The sequence below is a fragment of the Chelonoidis abingdonii genome, chromosome 3 (assembly GCF_003597395.2).
Source record: "Chelonoidis abingdonii isolate Lonesome George chromosome 3, CheloAbing_2.0, whole genome shotgun sequence".
Classification (NCBI taxonomy): domain Eukaryota; kingdom Metazoa; phylum Chordata; order Testudines; family Testudinidae; genus Chelonoidis; species Chelonoidis abingdonii.
In genome coordinates, this window is record NC_133771.1 from 48,849,182 (window position 1) to 48,865,181 (window position 16,000).

At 36.7% G+C, this 16,000-nt stretch overlaps 1 protein-coding gene across 1 annotated transcript in view; it reads right to left on the reverse strand.

Moving 5' to 3' along the window:
- Window positions 1-15,410, reverse strand: part of BMP5 (bone morphogenetic protein 5) — a 77,143-nt gene extending 61,733 nt beyond the window's left edge. Inside the window, exon 1 of the mRNA XM_032771117.2 lies at window positions 14,254-15,410. Within this exon, the coding sequence (XP_032627008.1) occupies window positions 14,254-14,737 (484 nt within the window). The 5' untranslated portion in view covers window positions 14,738-15,410. The remainder of the gene's footprint in view (window positions 1-14,253) is intronic.
- Window positions 15,411-16,000: the final 590 nt, after the last annotated feature.

Here is a 16,000-nt window from a genome sequence, read left to right on the forward strand (position 1 = left end):
CTCAACTGAAGTTACTAGAGATGAATTATTTTACACCAGCTGAGGATCTTGTTTTTTGTTTTTTTGCTTCTTTTCTTCATCTATTTTCAGACATGAAGCATTCTGAGAACTTCCTTATGACAGCTGAACAATAAAACGATAGCAATGCTATTCGTTGGGAACCTCTCCCATCTTTGCTACAAAGTGAAAGGGCACATGGAAATCAGTCACCCAGACCAGAGGGCAGAGAAGCAGTATCTTCAACCCTACTGTTCCAAATTCCTTAGACAGACAACCTCACACACACAAATCATGGGACTGGCTTAAAAATCGTGCAATAAAATGTGGGTTCTTTTTACTTGCCTTGTGCTTTTTGAACATTTAAGGGTCACATATTTCTTTGCAACCATAGCACTAGAAACTTCATTAAAAAAAAAAAAAAAAAACACAAAAGCTGAGATTCTCACATAACTGTCAGGACTCCAAGAAGACCACCAAACATCATGAGACTCACAATCAGCTCAGGAGAGATGGCAGCATTAGAGAAGTGAAAGGGAGAAATTCTGGAAAGACAGAGTAAGCTCTTTCATGGGAGAAGAGGCACAGATCCCAGGTTATCTTCTTCAAACTCCACTCATTGCTGCTGATACAAGGGACCTACGCTCGTCAATGCAGCATTGGGGCCTTTGGGAAAGCTCCAGGTCCTTATCAGTACTGCCTGATCCTGCTCTTCTTACAAGTAACTGGGACCCTACTTGTGAAATATAGAAGTTTAAAGGACTTATCTTGCAAGCTACTAAGCAACCCTCAACTCCCACGGAACTAAATTGTAGATTACTCAGCTTCTCACAGCACCAGGCTCAAATGCTCTTATTAGTCCTCAACTCCTGGGAGCAGATCCATGAACTCTCTCATTCTTATTTCAAAATGTTACAACAGGATGCAATTAAGCACAATTAACAAAGGGGTCAAATGGTCATCTGATAAACCCTGGTCCAAACAGGCAGCCTGGAAAGGTCAGTGCTGCTTAGGCTGCACAGTATTGGTAAGGGAAAAACTCGTATAATTTAAGGAATTTTTTAAAAAGGAAAAATAATAATCCCAGTATATTAAACTAGAGAGACTTATGTGCTTTCTGTGTGTTATCTTTATTATGTAGAGACATTTCATAGTCATTTTGCACAATTTTATACCTTACAGTCAATAATTGGCAAGTCTCACAATACCCGAATGAGTTAGGCAACTTCCCTAGAACTTAAATCTGAGTTTTACTGTCTTAGTCTTAATAATTCTTTGTTTCATTTACATGACTGTCTGTCTTAATAAATATGTCTTGAAGATTATGATTCACACCAATCCACTGACATCTCCTTTTAGAACAAGGACACTCTGAAATCCCCAGGAAGAATGCACAATACAAGAGCAAGGGGCTACAAAGCTCTCAAGAGCTAAACCCTATACAAAGTGCACAGCCAGAATAAAAATAGAGTGTGTGGGGGACAGAAGCAATGTGATTTATGAGGTTGTACATCCACCACGTCTACCTCTACTGGACAAACAGAGGGCTCAGACCTCTTGTTGATCTCCCAGATTCTGCCTCCACCACTGGGGGAAACCAGTCTTAGACCAATTCTGAAACATCTTCAGCCCTCTGTGCTTATGGAGAGAAGGAAAGGTTTGTCCTAGGGTATTAGAGCTCACAAGGCATGTGAGCTCCATACAAGCATCCTTATTTTACAGATGGAGAAACTGAAGCAGGGCATCTTTGTTTGGAAACTGAATTTCTTTGATTTTCTCCCTGATTGTTCCTTGGACAGCCCATGGACTGTCCTTTAGGTCTGAGGTGCAACCGTGGCTGTGGTAGACTCTTCAGCCTCTGAGCCTCTATATAGCTTTCCACGTTCAACACAGCAAGTACCACTTACTTGAGGATGACTGATTAGTTCTCAGAACTGCAATCTATTTAATCTAGGATAGAGAAGGACTAATATTCACTGGCAACCTGGGAGGTGCTCTGGGTTAAAGAACCTCTGGAGCATCTGCTCCAAAACTGTCTTACTATAGGGCCATTGCTATTTTCCATCATAAATCACAGCAAAACCATTTGCTGTTGGTGGGCTGCATGCTGGCCTTGCTGTTCCATCATACACCCTCAGGCTCTCTACAATTTTCCCCCTTCCATACCTCTTTTGCAGAGTGGGTTCAAAGAATGTGTGACTAGGTGCCATTCTCCACCTGATCTAAAGCAATGCCCTATGTAAAGTCACCACTATCTCCCTTCCCTGTGGTTTGGTTTTATTCATAGATGCTTAGGCAAGAAGGGACTACTGTGATCGTTGAATCTGACCTCCTATATAGCCCACACCACAGAACTTCCCCAACATTTTTAGAAAAACATCCAGTCTTGATTTAAAAATTGTCAGTGATGGAGAATCCACCACAACCATTGGTAAATTGTTCCAACAATAAGTTACTCTCACTGCTAAAAAATTACACCTTACTTCCTGTCTGAATTTATTTGGTATCAACGTTCAGCCACTGGTTTGCGTTATACCTTTCTCTGCTAGACAGATGAGCCCATTAAATATTTTTGCCCATCCAGGTTCTTATACACTGTAATCAAAACACCCTTTAACCTTCTCTTTGGTAAGCTAAATAGACACAAGGAGATCAGTGAATCACTATAAGGCATGTGTTCTAATCCTTTAACCATTCTCAGGACTTTTCTCTGAACCCTCTCCAATTTATCAAAATCCTCCTTGAACTGTGGACACGAGAACTGGACACAGTACACCAGCAGTGTTCACACCAGTGCCAAACACAGAGGTAAAATAATCTCTCTCCTCCTATTCGAGATTCCCTTGTTTATGCATTAGCTTTTTTGGCCAGAAAGTCATACTGGGAGGTCACGTTCAGTTGATTATCCACCATAACCGTCAAATCTTTTTCAGAGTCGCTGTTTTAAAGGACAAAGTCCCTCATCCTGTAAGTATGGCCTATATTCTTTGTTTCTAGATGCATATATTTACATTTAGCCATATTAAAATGCATACTGTTTTCTTACACCAAGTTTACCAAGTAACTCAGATTGCTCTGAATCATTATTTACTACTCCACCAATTTCTGTATCAGTGATGATTTTATGTTTTCTTCCAAGTCATTGATAAAGATGGCAAATAGCATAGGGACAAGAACCATCCCTGCAGGACCCAACTGGAAACAGACCGCCTCAATGACAATTTCCTGTTTACAGTTACCTTTAAGACCAAGGAGTAAGCCAGTTTTTAATCCATTTAATGTACGTCTAGTTAATTTTATATAATTTGGTTTTTTTTAATCAAAATGTCATGTGGCACCAAATCAAATGCCTTACAGAAGGCAAAGTATATTACATCAACACTATTACCTTTATCAACCAAACCTGTAATCTCATCAAAAAAAGATATCAAGTTAGGGTCAAACTATTTTCCATAAACTCATGTTGATCTGCATTTATTACGCTACCTTCCTTTATTTCATTATTAATCAAATCCTGTATCAGCCGTGCCATTTTCTTGCCCAGGATCAATGTCAGCCTGAGGACTATAATTACCAGATCATACCATTTATCCTTTTTTAAAATTTGACACATTAGCTTTGTTCCAGTCTCCTGAAACTTCCATAGTTCTCCAAGACTTATTGAAAATCAATATTAACTGTCCAGCTAGCTCCTCAGCTAGTTCTTTTAAAACTCTTGTATGCAAGTTATCCGGAACTGCTGATTTAAAAATGTCTAATTTTTGTAAGCTTCTGTTTAACATCCTCCAGAGAAACTAGTGGAATGGAAAGAGTGCTATGAGACTGCATCATTTGTTTTTTCCCCAAATATAGAACAGAAATATGTACTGAACTACCTCTGCCTCTTCTGCATTATTATTGATAATTCTACTATTTTCATCTAGTAATGGACCAATACCCTTGCCAGTATTCTTTTTAATCCTAATACATTTTAAAAACTCTTTCTTATTGTCCTTAACCTGCAGGCCAAAGATTTCTCATTGTGTCTCTAGACTTCCCTTATCAAATTATTAGCACAGAAATTAATATCACCACAGCATAAAAAAGTCAGCTCAACCTTCTCCCCAGGCAAATTATACTGTTAGTAAATTACTAATTAGCCATTCTGTCCACAACAGGAAGGCTAACAGATGTGTTTTTGACACATATAAAATTCTATATAAAATAATTTTAAGAAAATGTATTTTACAACTGAATACATACATTTTTGTTTTGTGTTTGTATAGCACCTAGCAGAATGGGCTCCAGGTCCATGACTAGGGCTCCTACATGTCACAGCCATACTGTATGATCGATAGATTAATAGATTCGATAGATAGATGCACATCCATCCTTTTAAAACTTCACAGATTAAAGACCATTTTCTTCACAAATAAAAAATGGTTAAGAGCTGTTATCATTATCAAGACAGTAAATATCATAAAACAATACTATGCCCACACCTTAAATACTGCATGCAGTTCTGGTTCTAAAAAAAGATTAGCACTGGAAAAGGTACAGAGAAGGGCAACAAAAAAAGATTAAGGGTATGGAACAGCTTCCTTATGAGGAGAGATTAAAAAGACTGGGACTGTTAGGCTTGGAAAAGTGAGGACTAATGGGGGGATATGACAGAGGTCTATAAAATCATGACTGGTATGGAGAAAATGATTAAACAAGTGTTATTTACCCTTTCACGTAGTACAAGTACCAGGGATCACTCAATTACATTAATAGCAGCAGGTTTAAAACAAACAAAAAGAAGTGCTTCTTCATTCAATGCACAGTCAACCTGTGGAATTTATTGTCAGAGGATGTTGTGAAGGCCAAAGTCTGACTGGGTCAAAAAGAATTAGATACATTCATGGAGGATAGGTTCATCAATGTCTGTTAGCCAAGATGGCCAGGGATGCAATCCCATGCTCCAGATGTTCCTATGCCTCTGACTGCCAGATGATGGGACTGGACAGCACGAGATGAATCACTCAATAATTGTCTTTTACATTCATTTCCTCTGAAGCATCTGGCACTGGCCAATGTTGGAAAAAAGAATACCGGACTAGATGGTCCATTGCTCTGGCCCAGTAGGACATTCTTATGTTTTTATGCGCAGGAACCAAGTAGGCCATTGGGACTTTGCAATAGGTGTTCATTTAATTTTATTCTTTTTACTGCAGTTTAAATACATTAGTGTTAAAAACAACAACAGTGGTGAAGAAATCGAATTCATTAAAAAAAAACAACTACGTGTAAAGGGTCTTCATGGGCCAAATTCTCTGCAGACATGAATGGATAAAATATTAGGCATTATAGGTGACATCAGGTACACCAGCAGAGAATTCAGCCCTAAATATTAGGTATTTATATGCATAAAATACTATTGGTCATCCTGCTAAGGTCTGATTCAGCCTTCAATATTGTACAAGGGATCACTGGAGGAACTTTTTTTTTCTAGTTTGTTGCTTGCCAACAATGGATGTGTACAACGTACTAGTATTGATAGTTCAGGTTTTCCTGACTAGCTTTCTAGGCTGCCACTCATTACTTTAGTAATGTGCCTTTGCGCTGGCCCCCACTATGTCATTGCTGTCTATCAATTGTGTGTGCCCCTGTCTGCAAAAGAAGATGGGTCGCTCCAAGTTCTACTCTTATCATTCTGGGTACAACACACATCATTAAATAGGAAGAGACAGAGATTTGATAACACCATAAGCATAGCCTAGTATACTGGCACAATTGCTCAAAATGGCTGGAAACAACTGGCTTGGTTTGACTACCAAAGGATCTCTGTGTAATACTCTGGCCAAAGTACAGGACCATAAAACCAATACCGTTGTACTCATTTTACAGTAATTTTTGCACAGAAATCAAGTCTCAAAATACAATACAAAATACAAACCAAGTCCTGCCCCCATGAACCTCACCCACAAACTAAATGAGCTGTTGTCAGGGTTGACAAGTTCTGCCTGCTGTAGGACTTGTGTGTTTTACAGGAAATTTTAGCCAGGGGTGTTATTTTAAGAGAAGAGCAAATGGGGAAACCCCATGGCCTAGCCAATAAAATATGAACTTTAGGTGCAATGAAGTACTCATAAATATAACTCAGAACAAGAGGATTCATTGTTCCTCCTGATCCCTTTTAGCTGATCCTCTGATCTCAGCCTCTCTGTATGCGTCATGGCAGCCCTCATCCTTTAACCTGTGGTTTTTAAAAGCTCGCTACTATGTTATTTATGACTATAGTGTCCATAGCCAGTCTCTGTGCTCCCTACACACACATACTGGGGGAGAAGGGGCTTATTTTCTTCTGCTAGGATGAAAGGATTTGCATCTGGAACTGAATGGTTTGGGGACATTGAAGAAGTTACTTTGCTATAAGGAAGGAATTGGAGGATGAGGTATTCAATTCCCTACTTCCACCTGCATGGCTTGAAGAGCACCTCCTCACTCCCTCTCATTTACACCTCATCCATCTTCATCTTGTGACCTTTTATTCTCCTGTCTCTCTTTTAACACCACCTACAATCGCAAGAACTTTATTGGCATGACAAGGTATCCAAGTGTCGCCAAAGGGAATACATCACATTCCATATCAGTGATTCCAATGGGGTCACTCTGTTGAACTGTCCTCATTCATTCTTTCTCTTTATCTCATTCATTTTTCTTAATGCTTTCTTAAAGCATTATTCTAATGCACTGTCTCGACAGCAAAATGAAACTGCCATAAAATTAAAGTTGTGACCCACCTTCACTGACAGGGAGGAGGACAAGGAGGAGACAATGAGAAGAGTGTGGGAAATAATCACAAGTCTCGTAGCAGCCAGAGTTCTCCTGAAGCACCGGGGGAGCCTTTCTTTAGCAGGAGGCTGCAACTGACACTTCTAAAACTAAAAAAAGAACAGGAGTTCTTGTGGCACCTTAGAGACTAACAAATTTATTTCAGCATGAGCTTTTGTGAGCTACAGCTCACTTCTTCAGATGCACAGAATGGAACACACAGACAGGAAATATTTATACATACAGAGCAGCATGAAAAGGTGGAAGTAGCATACCAACAGAAAAGTCTAATCAATCTGAGAATGAGTTTCATCATCAGCAGGAGAGAAGAAAAGAGAAGAGATGATGTTGTGAGATCTAGTGTGTGCTGGAGGCACGCGCACGCACATGTAAGTGTGTGTGTGTAGAAGTTGCAAGTTCATTGACGCATCACATCTCCTGTCTTGAGTTTATGGCCTGATTAATTTGTATCAGTAATTCTGCATATTAAGTTTGTGAGTTCAGCGAGAGTCGCGCTTGGCTGTTTGAAGTTTTTTTGTTGCAGAAATTCGCACTGTACATTGAGTCTAGTCACAGGTCATCATGGTTTTGAATGTTATGATTCCTGATGTCAGATTTGTCGCATTTATCTTTTGCAATAGAGACTGTCCGGTTTGGCCAATGTGCATGGAGAGGGGCATTGCTGGCACATGATGGCATATATTACGTGGTAGATGTGCAGGTGAATGAGCCCTGATGGCGTGGTCATGTGGTTAGATCCTATGATGGTGTCATTTGAATAGATATGTGGCAGAGCTGCATCGGGCTTGTTGCAAGGATAGGTCTGGGTTAGTGTTTATGTTGTATGGTGTGCGGTTGCTGATGAGTAGTTTGCTTCAGGTTGGGAGGCTGTCTATAAGCGAGGACTGGCCTGTCTCCCAAGATCTGTGAGAGTGAGGGATCATCTTTAAGGATAGGTTGTAGATCTTTTATGATGCGCTGGAGAAGTTTTAGTTGGTGGCTGTAGGTGATGGCTAGTGGCGTTCTGTTATATTCTTTGTTGGGCCTGTTCTGTAGTAGGTGGCTTCTGGGTACTATTCTGGCTCTGTCAATCTGTTTTTTCACTTCAGCAGGTGGGTATTGTAGTTTTAAGAATGCTTGATAGAGCCTCAGCTATGTGGGAATACAAGACTGCGTGATTATCAATTTTCTACTAAATTCAGTCTGTAGGCCCAAGAAAAGCAGCACAAAGGAAGTGTCCTGGCTAGAAAGGGGCTGCTCATGTCAGATATCCCAGTTATTCAGGAAGTAGGTGGGTGGCAATGGTAAAACTCACAATATCACATTCAGAGAAGGTAATAATAGCAGCAGTAAATGTAAAAGACCACATATGTACCAAGATTGGCCTGTTATCTCAGAATTTCTAGCAAGGCTGGGAGTTAGGAGAGGAGCCACGGCATGAAAGTCAAGAAGGCATCTCCACATCCCCACTGGAGACTTGTTACTCCCTGAAGATCCTTCTCAGAGAGTGAGTCCTTACCAGCCTCTCTTCCTCTTTTGTAGCTAGTCACTAGGAATTGGTGTTTTCCAAGGAAAATATGTACTGTACAATACACACTATCCCTATGTCCCCACCCAAAGCTGTGTTTAGTTTGGAAAAGCAACATATATTAAAGAAAAAGAAGCAGAACCAGGTCAGCCATCCTTCCAATGGTAACATATTAATATTTTAAATATATATTTATGTACAATTTCAGAGAAAGAGAGAGAGAGACAGATTAGATATCCCTTCACCATGCACTTCTGAACATCTGCTAAATCAGTTACTCTTCAGTTATCTGCAATTTCTTTCAAATCTGTCGGCAAGGGAAGTCAGACAGTTTTATGCCCCAGTTAATGAAGAGCTTGACATATTTTTGGCTGAGTTGCTACAACAATTTACTTGAATTTAAAGTGTTAACTTTGGCAAAGAATTAACTGACAGTTATACAAATATTATTTTGTTAGATGATATTCATGCAAAACACACAAAGCTATCTAGAGGTATGTCTATATAACTCATAACATTCATGTAACATGAGAAATTTCCAAGGAAATATATAAATATGAAGTGATAAAGCGATATAATTTTAGAATGCAAAGATGGACAAATATTTCCGTTTTGAAATCCTAACAACCTGCTCTGTCATAATGTAAAAATTGGTTAGCCCTGACTAACAAATGATTAGAGATTGGTGAGCGGTTGGTAGTGAATAAGTTATTCAATGAATTTGTCTTTTATTCCTGTAACAAATGTGTTCATTTGTTCATTATTCAAAACTGTTTGGACACTTCAATTTTATATGTTCACATATTCACTTGTTACTCATTGTTTGTGGTGTTTGTTTGGACTTCTAAGTCACATTAAATTGTTTCTGTTCGCTAACTGCATGATTAAAATTGTATTGTGAAGGGATATCAAAGGAGATTTCAAGTTGCCAGCATGGCTCTTGTTTGGATAGTATTAGCAAGACTCACTTGCAAAACTTTCACTTGTATGAAAATTCACAGAAAACAAATAAAAAAAAAAACAGTGATTTTTGTAGTTTCCATTCAACATCGTCATGAAGCTTTTTGCAGTATTTGCCCAACTATATAAATAGTTAAGTTCTGTGGGCTATTTTATTTAATCTTTATTCATTTCTATAATAGCATCTGTCTGTTTAACACAAGATAATAAGAGCACCACTTGCATCACTTTCATTAAGGTTGTTTCAATGTTTCCATTAGAAACTTGTATTTTTGTGAGGTAAATACTGTACTACATCCAAAGAAATTCAGTCATAGCTAAAATTAAGCCTACAAGGTCAGAAACTGACCATTTTTTTTTTTAAACTAAACAAAAAGTTTGGCTATTCTAAGTGCTAAATGAATACAGAAGCTAATAGTTTCTGATGCTCTTTGAATTCATATATCAAAACTAGCTCAGTTTTTGCTACTCTTGACATTTTCTTGCTTAGTTTGCCATATTCTTCACTAATGATTGGTTACTTTAGCATGGGAGTTCATAGCAAGTCAATTATTTTGGTTTAAAAAACTAGCTACTGTACAGACACAATGGCTAAAGATGGATGGGAGTCCCTGTTTTATTTTATATAACTCAAATATTAATAAATAGATTTCTAAGTACTTTGAGTATGGACTAAAAACATACTACAGCCTTAAAAGGACTTCAGAAAAGTTGTTTTCTATCATATTTGTAATACAGAATAAACAATAGGCTGTAATGAGTCCATACATGATTCAAATTTTACAGAGGACCTTAAACATGCCTTAAACGAACAAACTCTCTTTGATTTCAACCTTTGATTCAGTAACTAACTCCAAAGGGTCTAGTGTGGAGACACTTAATTAAGGGTGCAGAATCTAGCCCAAAAACTCCTTATGAAAGAGTAGTTTCTGTTTATGGACATTAGTTGCTTTGTAAAGCTAAATATCACAGTCAGTTCCTTCTTTAAAATAGCATGCAAAGTTCTGGCTGACAAATATAATAATGACCTTCCCATCTGCATTTTTAAAAATTAAAACCACTTTCATGTTAGACAAGAAAATAATAATTGAAAACCAAAGGTTGATTATTTTTGTATTCCATAATATAACAGTGGCCAAATCTATTCAAACTAAAAATAGGAAGACAGAAAACGGAAAAACTTATTAAAGGCAAATATCTGCTTACAGCAAGTTTTACAGACGACTTGTAAATAACAGAAAATATATAAATATATTAATAGAAATGTGGAGAAACCCTTAAGCACAGTGTTAGCAGTGCTCATTGTGATGGCATATGGAAAACTTAATCCTTTTACTGGAAATGTTTGAATATAACTGTAAAAATTCTCTCTGTTTCTTTGGTCCAAACTTGGTCCAATTTTTTCTGTAATTCAATCTTGCTTTATTATTATTAATAATTATTAATATTATTATTAAATGGGGTGGGGTGGGAAAACCCTGACACTTTTTTTTCAGCTAAGTCCTTCCTTTGACATAATTCCCACTGGACACAGTGAGCAAGGACTGTATAATTATTATAGGATTCAGCTCTTCCCTGGTGAATACGGTGTCATATGTGTCATTTTGGAGATGAGCCAAAAAGAAGATGCCAGAACTCTAAGCTGCAGTCACTCACTTGCAACAGTCTGGGTCAAAATGTAACAGGAAAAAACCACCCATGAACATAACAAAGAAGCTTTGAAGTTGTAGGTTATATGATCAGATTATTAAAAAACTCTGTGGTTTATTTTGGTGAGGTTTTATTCTTTGTCTTCTGGACCAATCCTGTTAATGCTTCTGTTACAATCATCAATATTTATGGTGAGTTGCCAATATGCTCAGCATTGTATAAAACATAGGAGAATACATAATCCTTGCCTGTCTATATCTTTTGAGAAAGAAGGAGCCATAATACTGGTATAAGCAGCATTTGATTACAGTTTTAATTTTAGACAAGATAAATATGTTCATTTTTTCTCCTGGTTGCTTGCGGGAATGTCATATAACTTCAAATTCCCTTGGTTGCATTTTTAAAATATATTTTAGAAGGTGAGAAGTTTAGAACTCCATTCTGACAGGTAGATTTTTATTGAAATTAGCATGTAAGTGCTGTTTTTGTTCTTCAGTAGAAAGTGATTTGTCCTTCATTGATTTTATTTTCCTCCAGTTTCTTTTGTAATTTATTGTGTTTCCCATAAGGATGATTTCATTTTTGTAGCTCATACCTAATAAGACTTCTCCAGCAGGATACTTACACATTTGTTGTTTTACCATATGTGCTTTAAGTAATTATAAATTGGCAATACAGTAGTTTAAATTTAAAATGCCAGGATGATTAATCTGCTTTGGAAGCAGTATATTAATACTGGCATATAATTAATTAAATACATTTTATCAGTGCAATCTAAGATTACATAGATTTACTAATTTGATAAATGTTGCTCAGTGCTTCAAATCTAAAATGACTTGTGTTCTTTTACTAACAATACCTCAATTTGTATTCATTTCAAGGTATAGTGTTACCATTAATTTATCAATGCATATTTTTCACATTATATGTTAACATAGCTTGCTCTCATCTGTCGGGATCTTAAATCATACCAAATGGTTACCTGCTTCAGTGACTTATTTAGTCATACGTTTTTATGCTAAAACATGGGCTCATTTAATAAAAATGTTAGAGCTAATCTCTGTTAGTCATCAATATTTATTATGAATGTTACATAGTGAAGCTATAAAGCACAATTACACAGAATGCACACTGTGGAAGGGCATTCAAACTGATTTAGGGGTAAGCCTAATTTAGGTTTAAAATACATTTTTAATGGCTTATAGATACCAAACAAAACCTGGAATTTATATAGTATTCTTGAGATTTTAATCATGTCTAATTACTGTAACCACTAGAAAACTCTCACTCCAAGTTTTCAGTTAAAAAATGTAAGACAAAGCATATAATGTTATTTTAAAGGTATTTTTTTAAAAAAGGAACATGGACCTCGGGCCAGAATGAGAAGCAGAAATATTAAGACACGTAGACAAGACTTGCATTCACCTGAATGGGAGTTTTGCCTGTGTAAGCACTGCAGAATCTGGCCAGTCTAGTCTTGATCCCAATCCTGCAAAGACTTATGCACGTATTTAATATTTCATCCTGTAAGAAGTCCTGTTAAAATCATCAGGCTTACTCCAAGGGTCAGATCCTCAGACACTGTAGATGGATGTAGCTCAATTGACTTTAATGGAACTGTACGAATTTACACTAACTGAGGATATGACCACAGTATACTAAGTTAAGTACATATGTAAACTTTTGTAGGATTGGATACTTGACTATTGCTTAGGAGATCATGGAGTTTCCTTTTTTTCTTTAATATTAACATTTTAACTTCAAACGCTGTAGAGTACTTTTTGTGAGTTGTATCATATTGCCAATAGTTTTTAAACTAATAAGCGGATAATATAGAAATAAAATATTTAGAAAAACCCTGGAAAAGAACTGACCTTGTAAAAAATAAGTTTTATTCTGTTCATGTTGACTTCTGGGAACAGAAAATGTAATTAAATTAATTTATTAATTGTATTTGGAGTTGGAGATATATGTTGCTGTTTTTGTAAAAAAAAAAAAAAAAAAAAAAAAAGGTTTGAAAATTGAGCACACTAACCTGCCAACTGATTAGTGAGATGTGATTTTATTATTATGGCAATTGAACTCTAGGGTGTCATTTTCCTACAAATTCTGGTAGCTAAGAGGGTTAGTGATTAGAGATGTTTAATCTTGCTGTAGGTTTTAGTAACCTGGAAGACAAAAAAGCCTATCACACATTTTAAAGTATATTTCAGAACATAGGCCAGTATTTAAAAAGTTACCATAATAACTATTAATCTGGAAAGCAAGAGAGTTTATCACATCTTTTACAGCACTTGTAGAAAACCTTCAGGTTTTCATTTACACTCTTTTGCTATTAAAGTCAAATTAGAAGTTGTATAAATAATGCTGTCAGGCTTGCATCATATTCCTTTTTCATTTTTAAATATTGTAAAAATAGTGAGTAAATTAAATGAATTGTTTGCAACATTCTTAATTAAATTTAAGTTGCCTATTCTAGTTAAGAAACGTGCAATTGGTGTTTTAATTGAATTATGTAATGCTTCATAACTGAAAAACACGTTGCTACTCAAGATCAAATATAATTGGGTTTCATCCATATACCTTAATTAACATACACTTTCGAAAGTCCTGGAACTGTCCTTTTTTACTTGTTTCTGGTATGAAATATTATATCCACTACTTATGTTATAAATAAACATACAAAAGACCTAACCCAGGTTCCAGGCACCCTGACAAAACACTAAAAATGCAATCCTTGTTATAAAATAAAAACAACAAAAAATCAGCAGATGCCACAAAATCCAGCCATCCAGCTGAAAAGAAAACAAAAATTTGACATTTACCAACAGAAAAAAAAAACAACAAAAAAACCCTTCTCTCATTAGAAATGGTTTGATTCCCCACCCTCTTAACATTCTAACCTTTAAAATATTAACATCTGATGTTTGTTTATGTTTGACTTTACATAAAATGGAGGGGAAAATAACCCACCAATACACATAGGTGTTTGATTTTTTTTTTTAGCTTAAAAAAAATGGATCTGGCCTAAGGCGAGCACTTTCATTACATCAATGAAAGAAGGAAACCAGAAGCCAGGAGAGGGGAGTTATAGAAACTGACTTTATATAAACAGTGAGAAAAACCTTTTTCCATGGCCACCTACAATGTAGCTACTTTACTATGAGTGTAACTTCTATTTTATTATAGTAGTACAACTTCCAGGGCCCAATCCGGTTTTGTATATACACGCTAAGCTTCCACTGGAAGATTTGTCTCTGTACAAACTACAGGATCAGGGTGCTAGTTTGTCAAACAGAGCAGAAAAAAACGTTTAGACATACCTAAGTTGACAAAGCTCATGACCATGTCGGCATCATTCAGAAAGTTGGTATCATGCAGGCTGGCTAAGGGAGGACTCTGTGTGGTGAGGGGGGTCATGCGAGATAATTGTATTCTCCGTGAATATCCATTTGAAGATGCGGAGTATCCTTTTCTTACCCCTCTGCTCTCTCCTCCCATTGATTCCCTCAGTGAATACTCCAGTTCCTCAGTATCCTCTTCATTTGTCATGGCATTGTACAGGTCCAGCATGAAGAGGGGTGCAGAAGAAGCCTGCTTTCCAGGTGAAAATGGTCTGGGTCTGTGAGGTAAACCCAAGATAGAGAGAATCTCTCTCTGGATCTCCCGTCTCTCATGGTTCCGCAGCCTCCTGTAAATAAAACTTGAATGGACATGATTGTCTCCCAAGCCTCCCTGTGAATGACCCACTAGAACCCAGCAATTCCAGAGCAAGCCCAGGAAAGCTCTGAGTGCCGTTAGGTTCATTGCTGAAAAGAAAAAGAACAAAAATATTTCTCCTGCTTATTCTGAGCTCCTATGAGGTCTGCTTTACTAGTGGCTGAAAAACAAAATTTACCTATTCTTCATGTCAAAGTTATGTTTAGAAATGACATCTTTGGTGATTCTCCCCCGCCCGCCGTTTAAATATTATGGAATGTGTCAGGTTGCAGTTATTTCTAAGAAAGCTGAAATTCAGACTTCCAATTTTCCACTGTTGTTATCATTTTTTCTGCATTTATGGAGCAGAAGACCAGTATTTTGTCAGCTGACCTAGGCATTCCTATTATAAACCTTAGATAACCAGGTCTTTAGTTCAGGGTTGTGTTAGCAAGAGCTGATCTTCTGATACACTGTAATTGCCAGAGTTATCTTCTCTTGTTATTCTGAATTCTTCTCACACCTTGCGCTCTTTCCAAGATAAAATCCTGAGTCACAGATTTGTCTTGATCTGTACCGTGGTAGTATAATTTATATTTGTCCAGCAGCCTGGTGATAACTTTAACATCTTTTGAATCACCTTAGTATAAACTAATTCTAAAGCATGTACTAATCTAATTCATCTGTTTCCCTGAATTTACTTGAAAAAATTTCTGTAAATCCATTCAACCCCTGTTAGCTTCTTAACTGTTATTTCCAACTCTAGCAGGCACAAATATAACAGCTCTCTTCAACAGAGATCTAAAGACTAATGTAAGCACAACCCTGCTGGGAAAGAAGAGGCTTCTCATTGTAATTTGAAACGGGCAAAGCAAAAAAGTTCTTAACCCTTCTGCTGCCAGACAAAGCTTCACTCCCCCAGGACCCCAATGTACAGTAATATATGTAAATTGGCTACATACCTATTCTGACATTTACAAACAGCTTCTAGAAAATCCAGCTCTATAAATTAGCTTTACTTTAACTAAATGGCTAAAATTGCTTTTTATTCTTATAATATAGATCTTTGAGTCTGCAAAGTAGTAAATTTGAACATGACACACAATCACATGACATATTAAACTAGGATTTCATTCTGAGAAGTGTTTATATTTTAAGATATTTATGTAAATAAAGATTACCTTTAAAAAAAAACACAAAAAAAAACCCTGTAGGATAATTTATCAATTAAAGCTCAATTTATTTCTCTGTTTAGCTGAAAATTAATGGAAGGCAATCTAAATTAAAGTCAGCAAGCAATATGTTCAAAATGCACATAGTTAATTGTGTGATTATACATTATTTCTAATTACAAATTACAACCTATGTAAT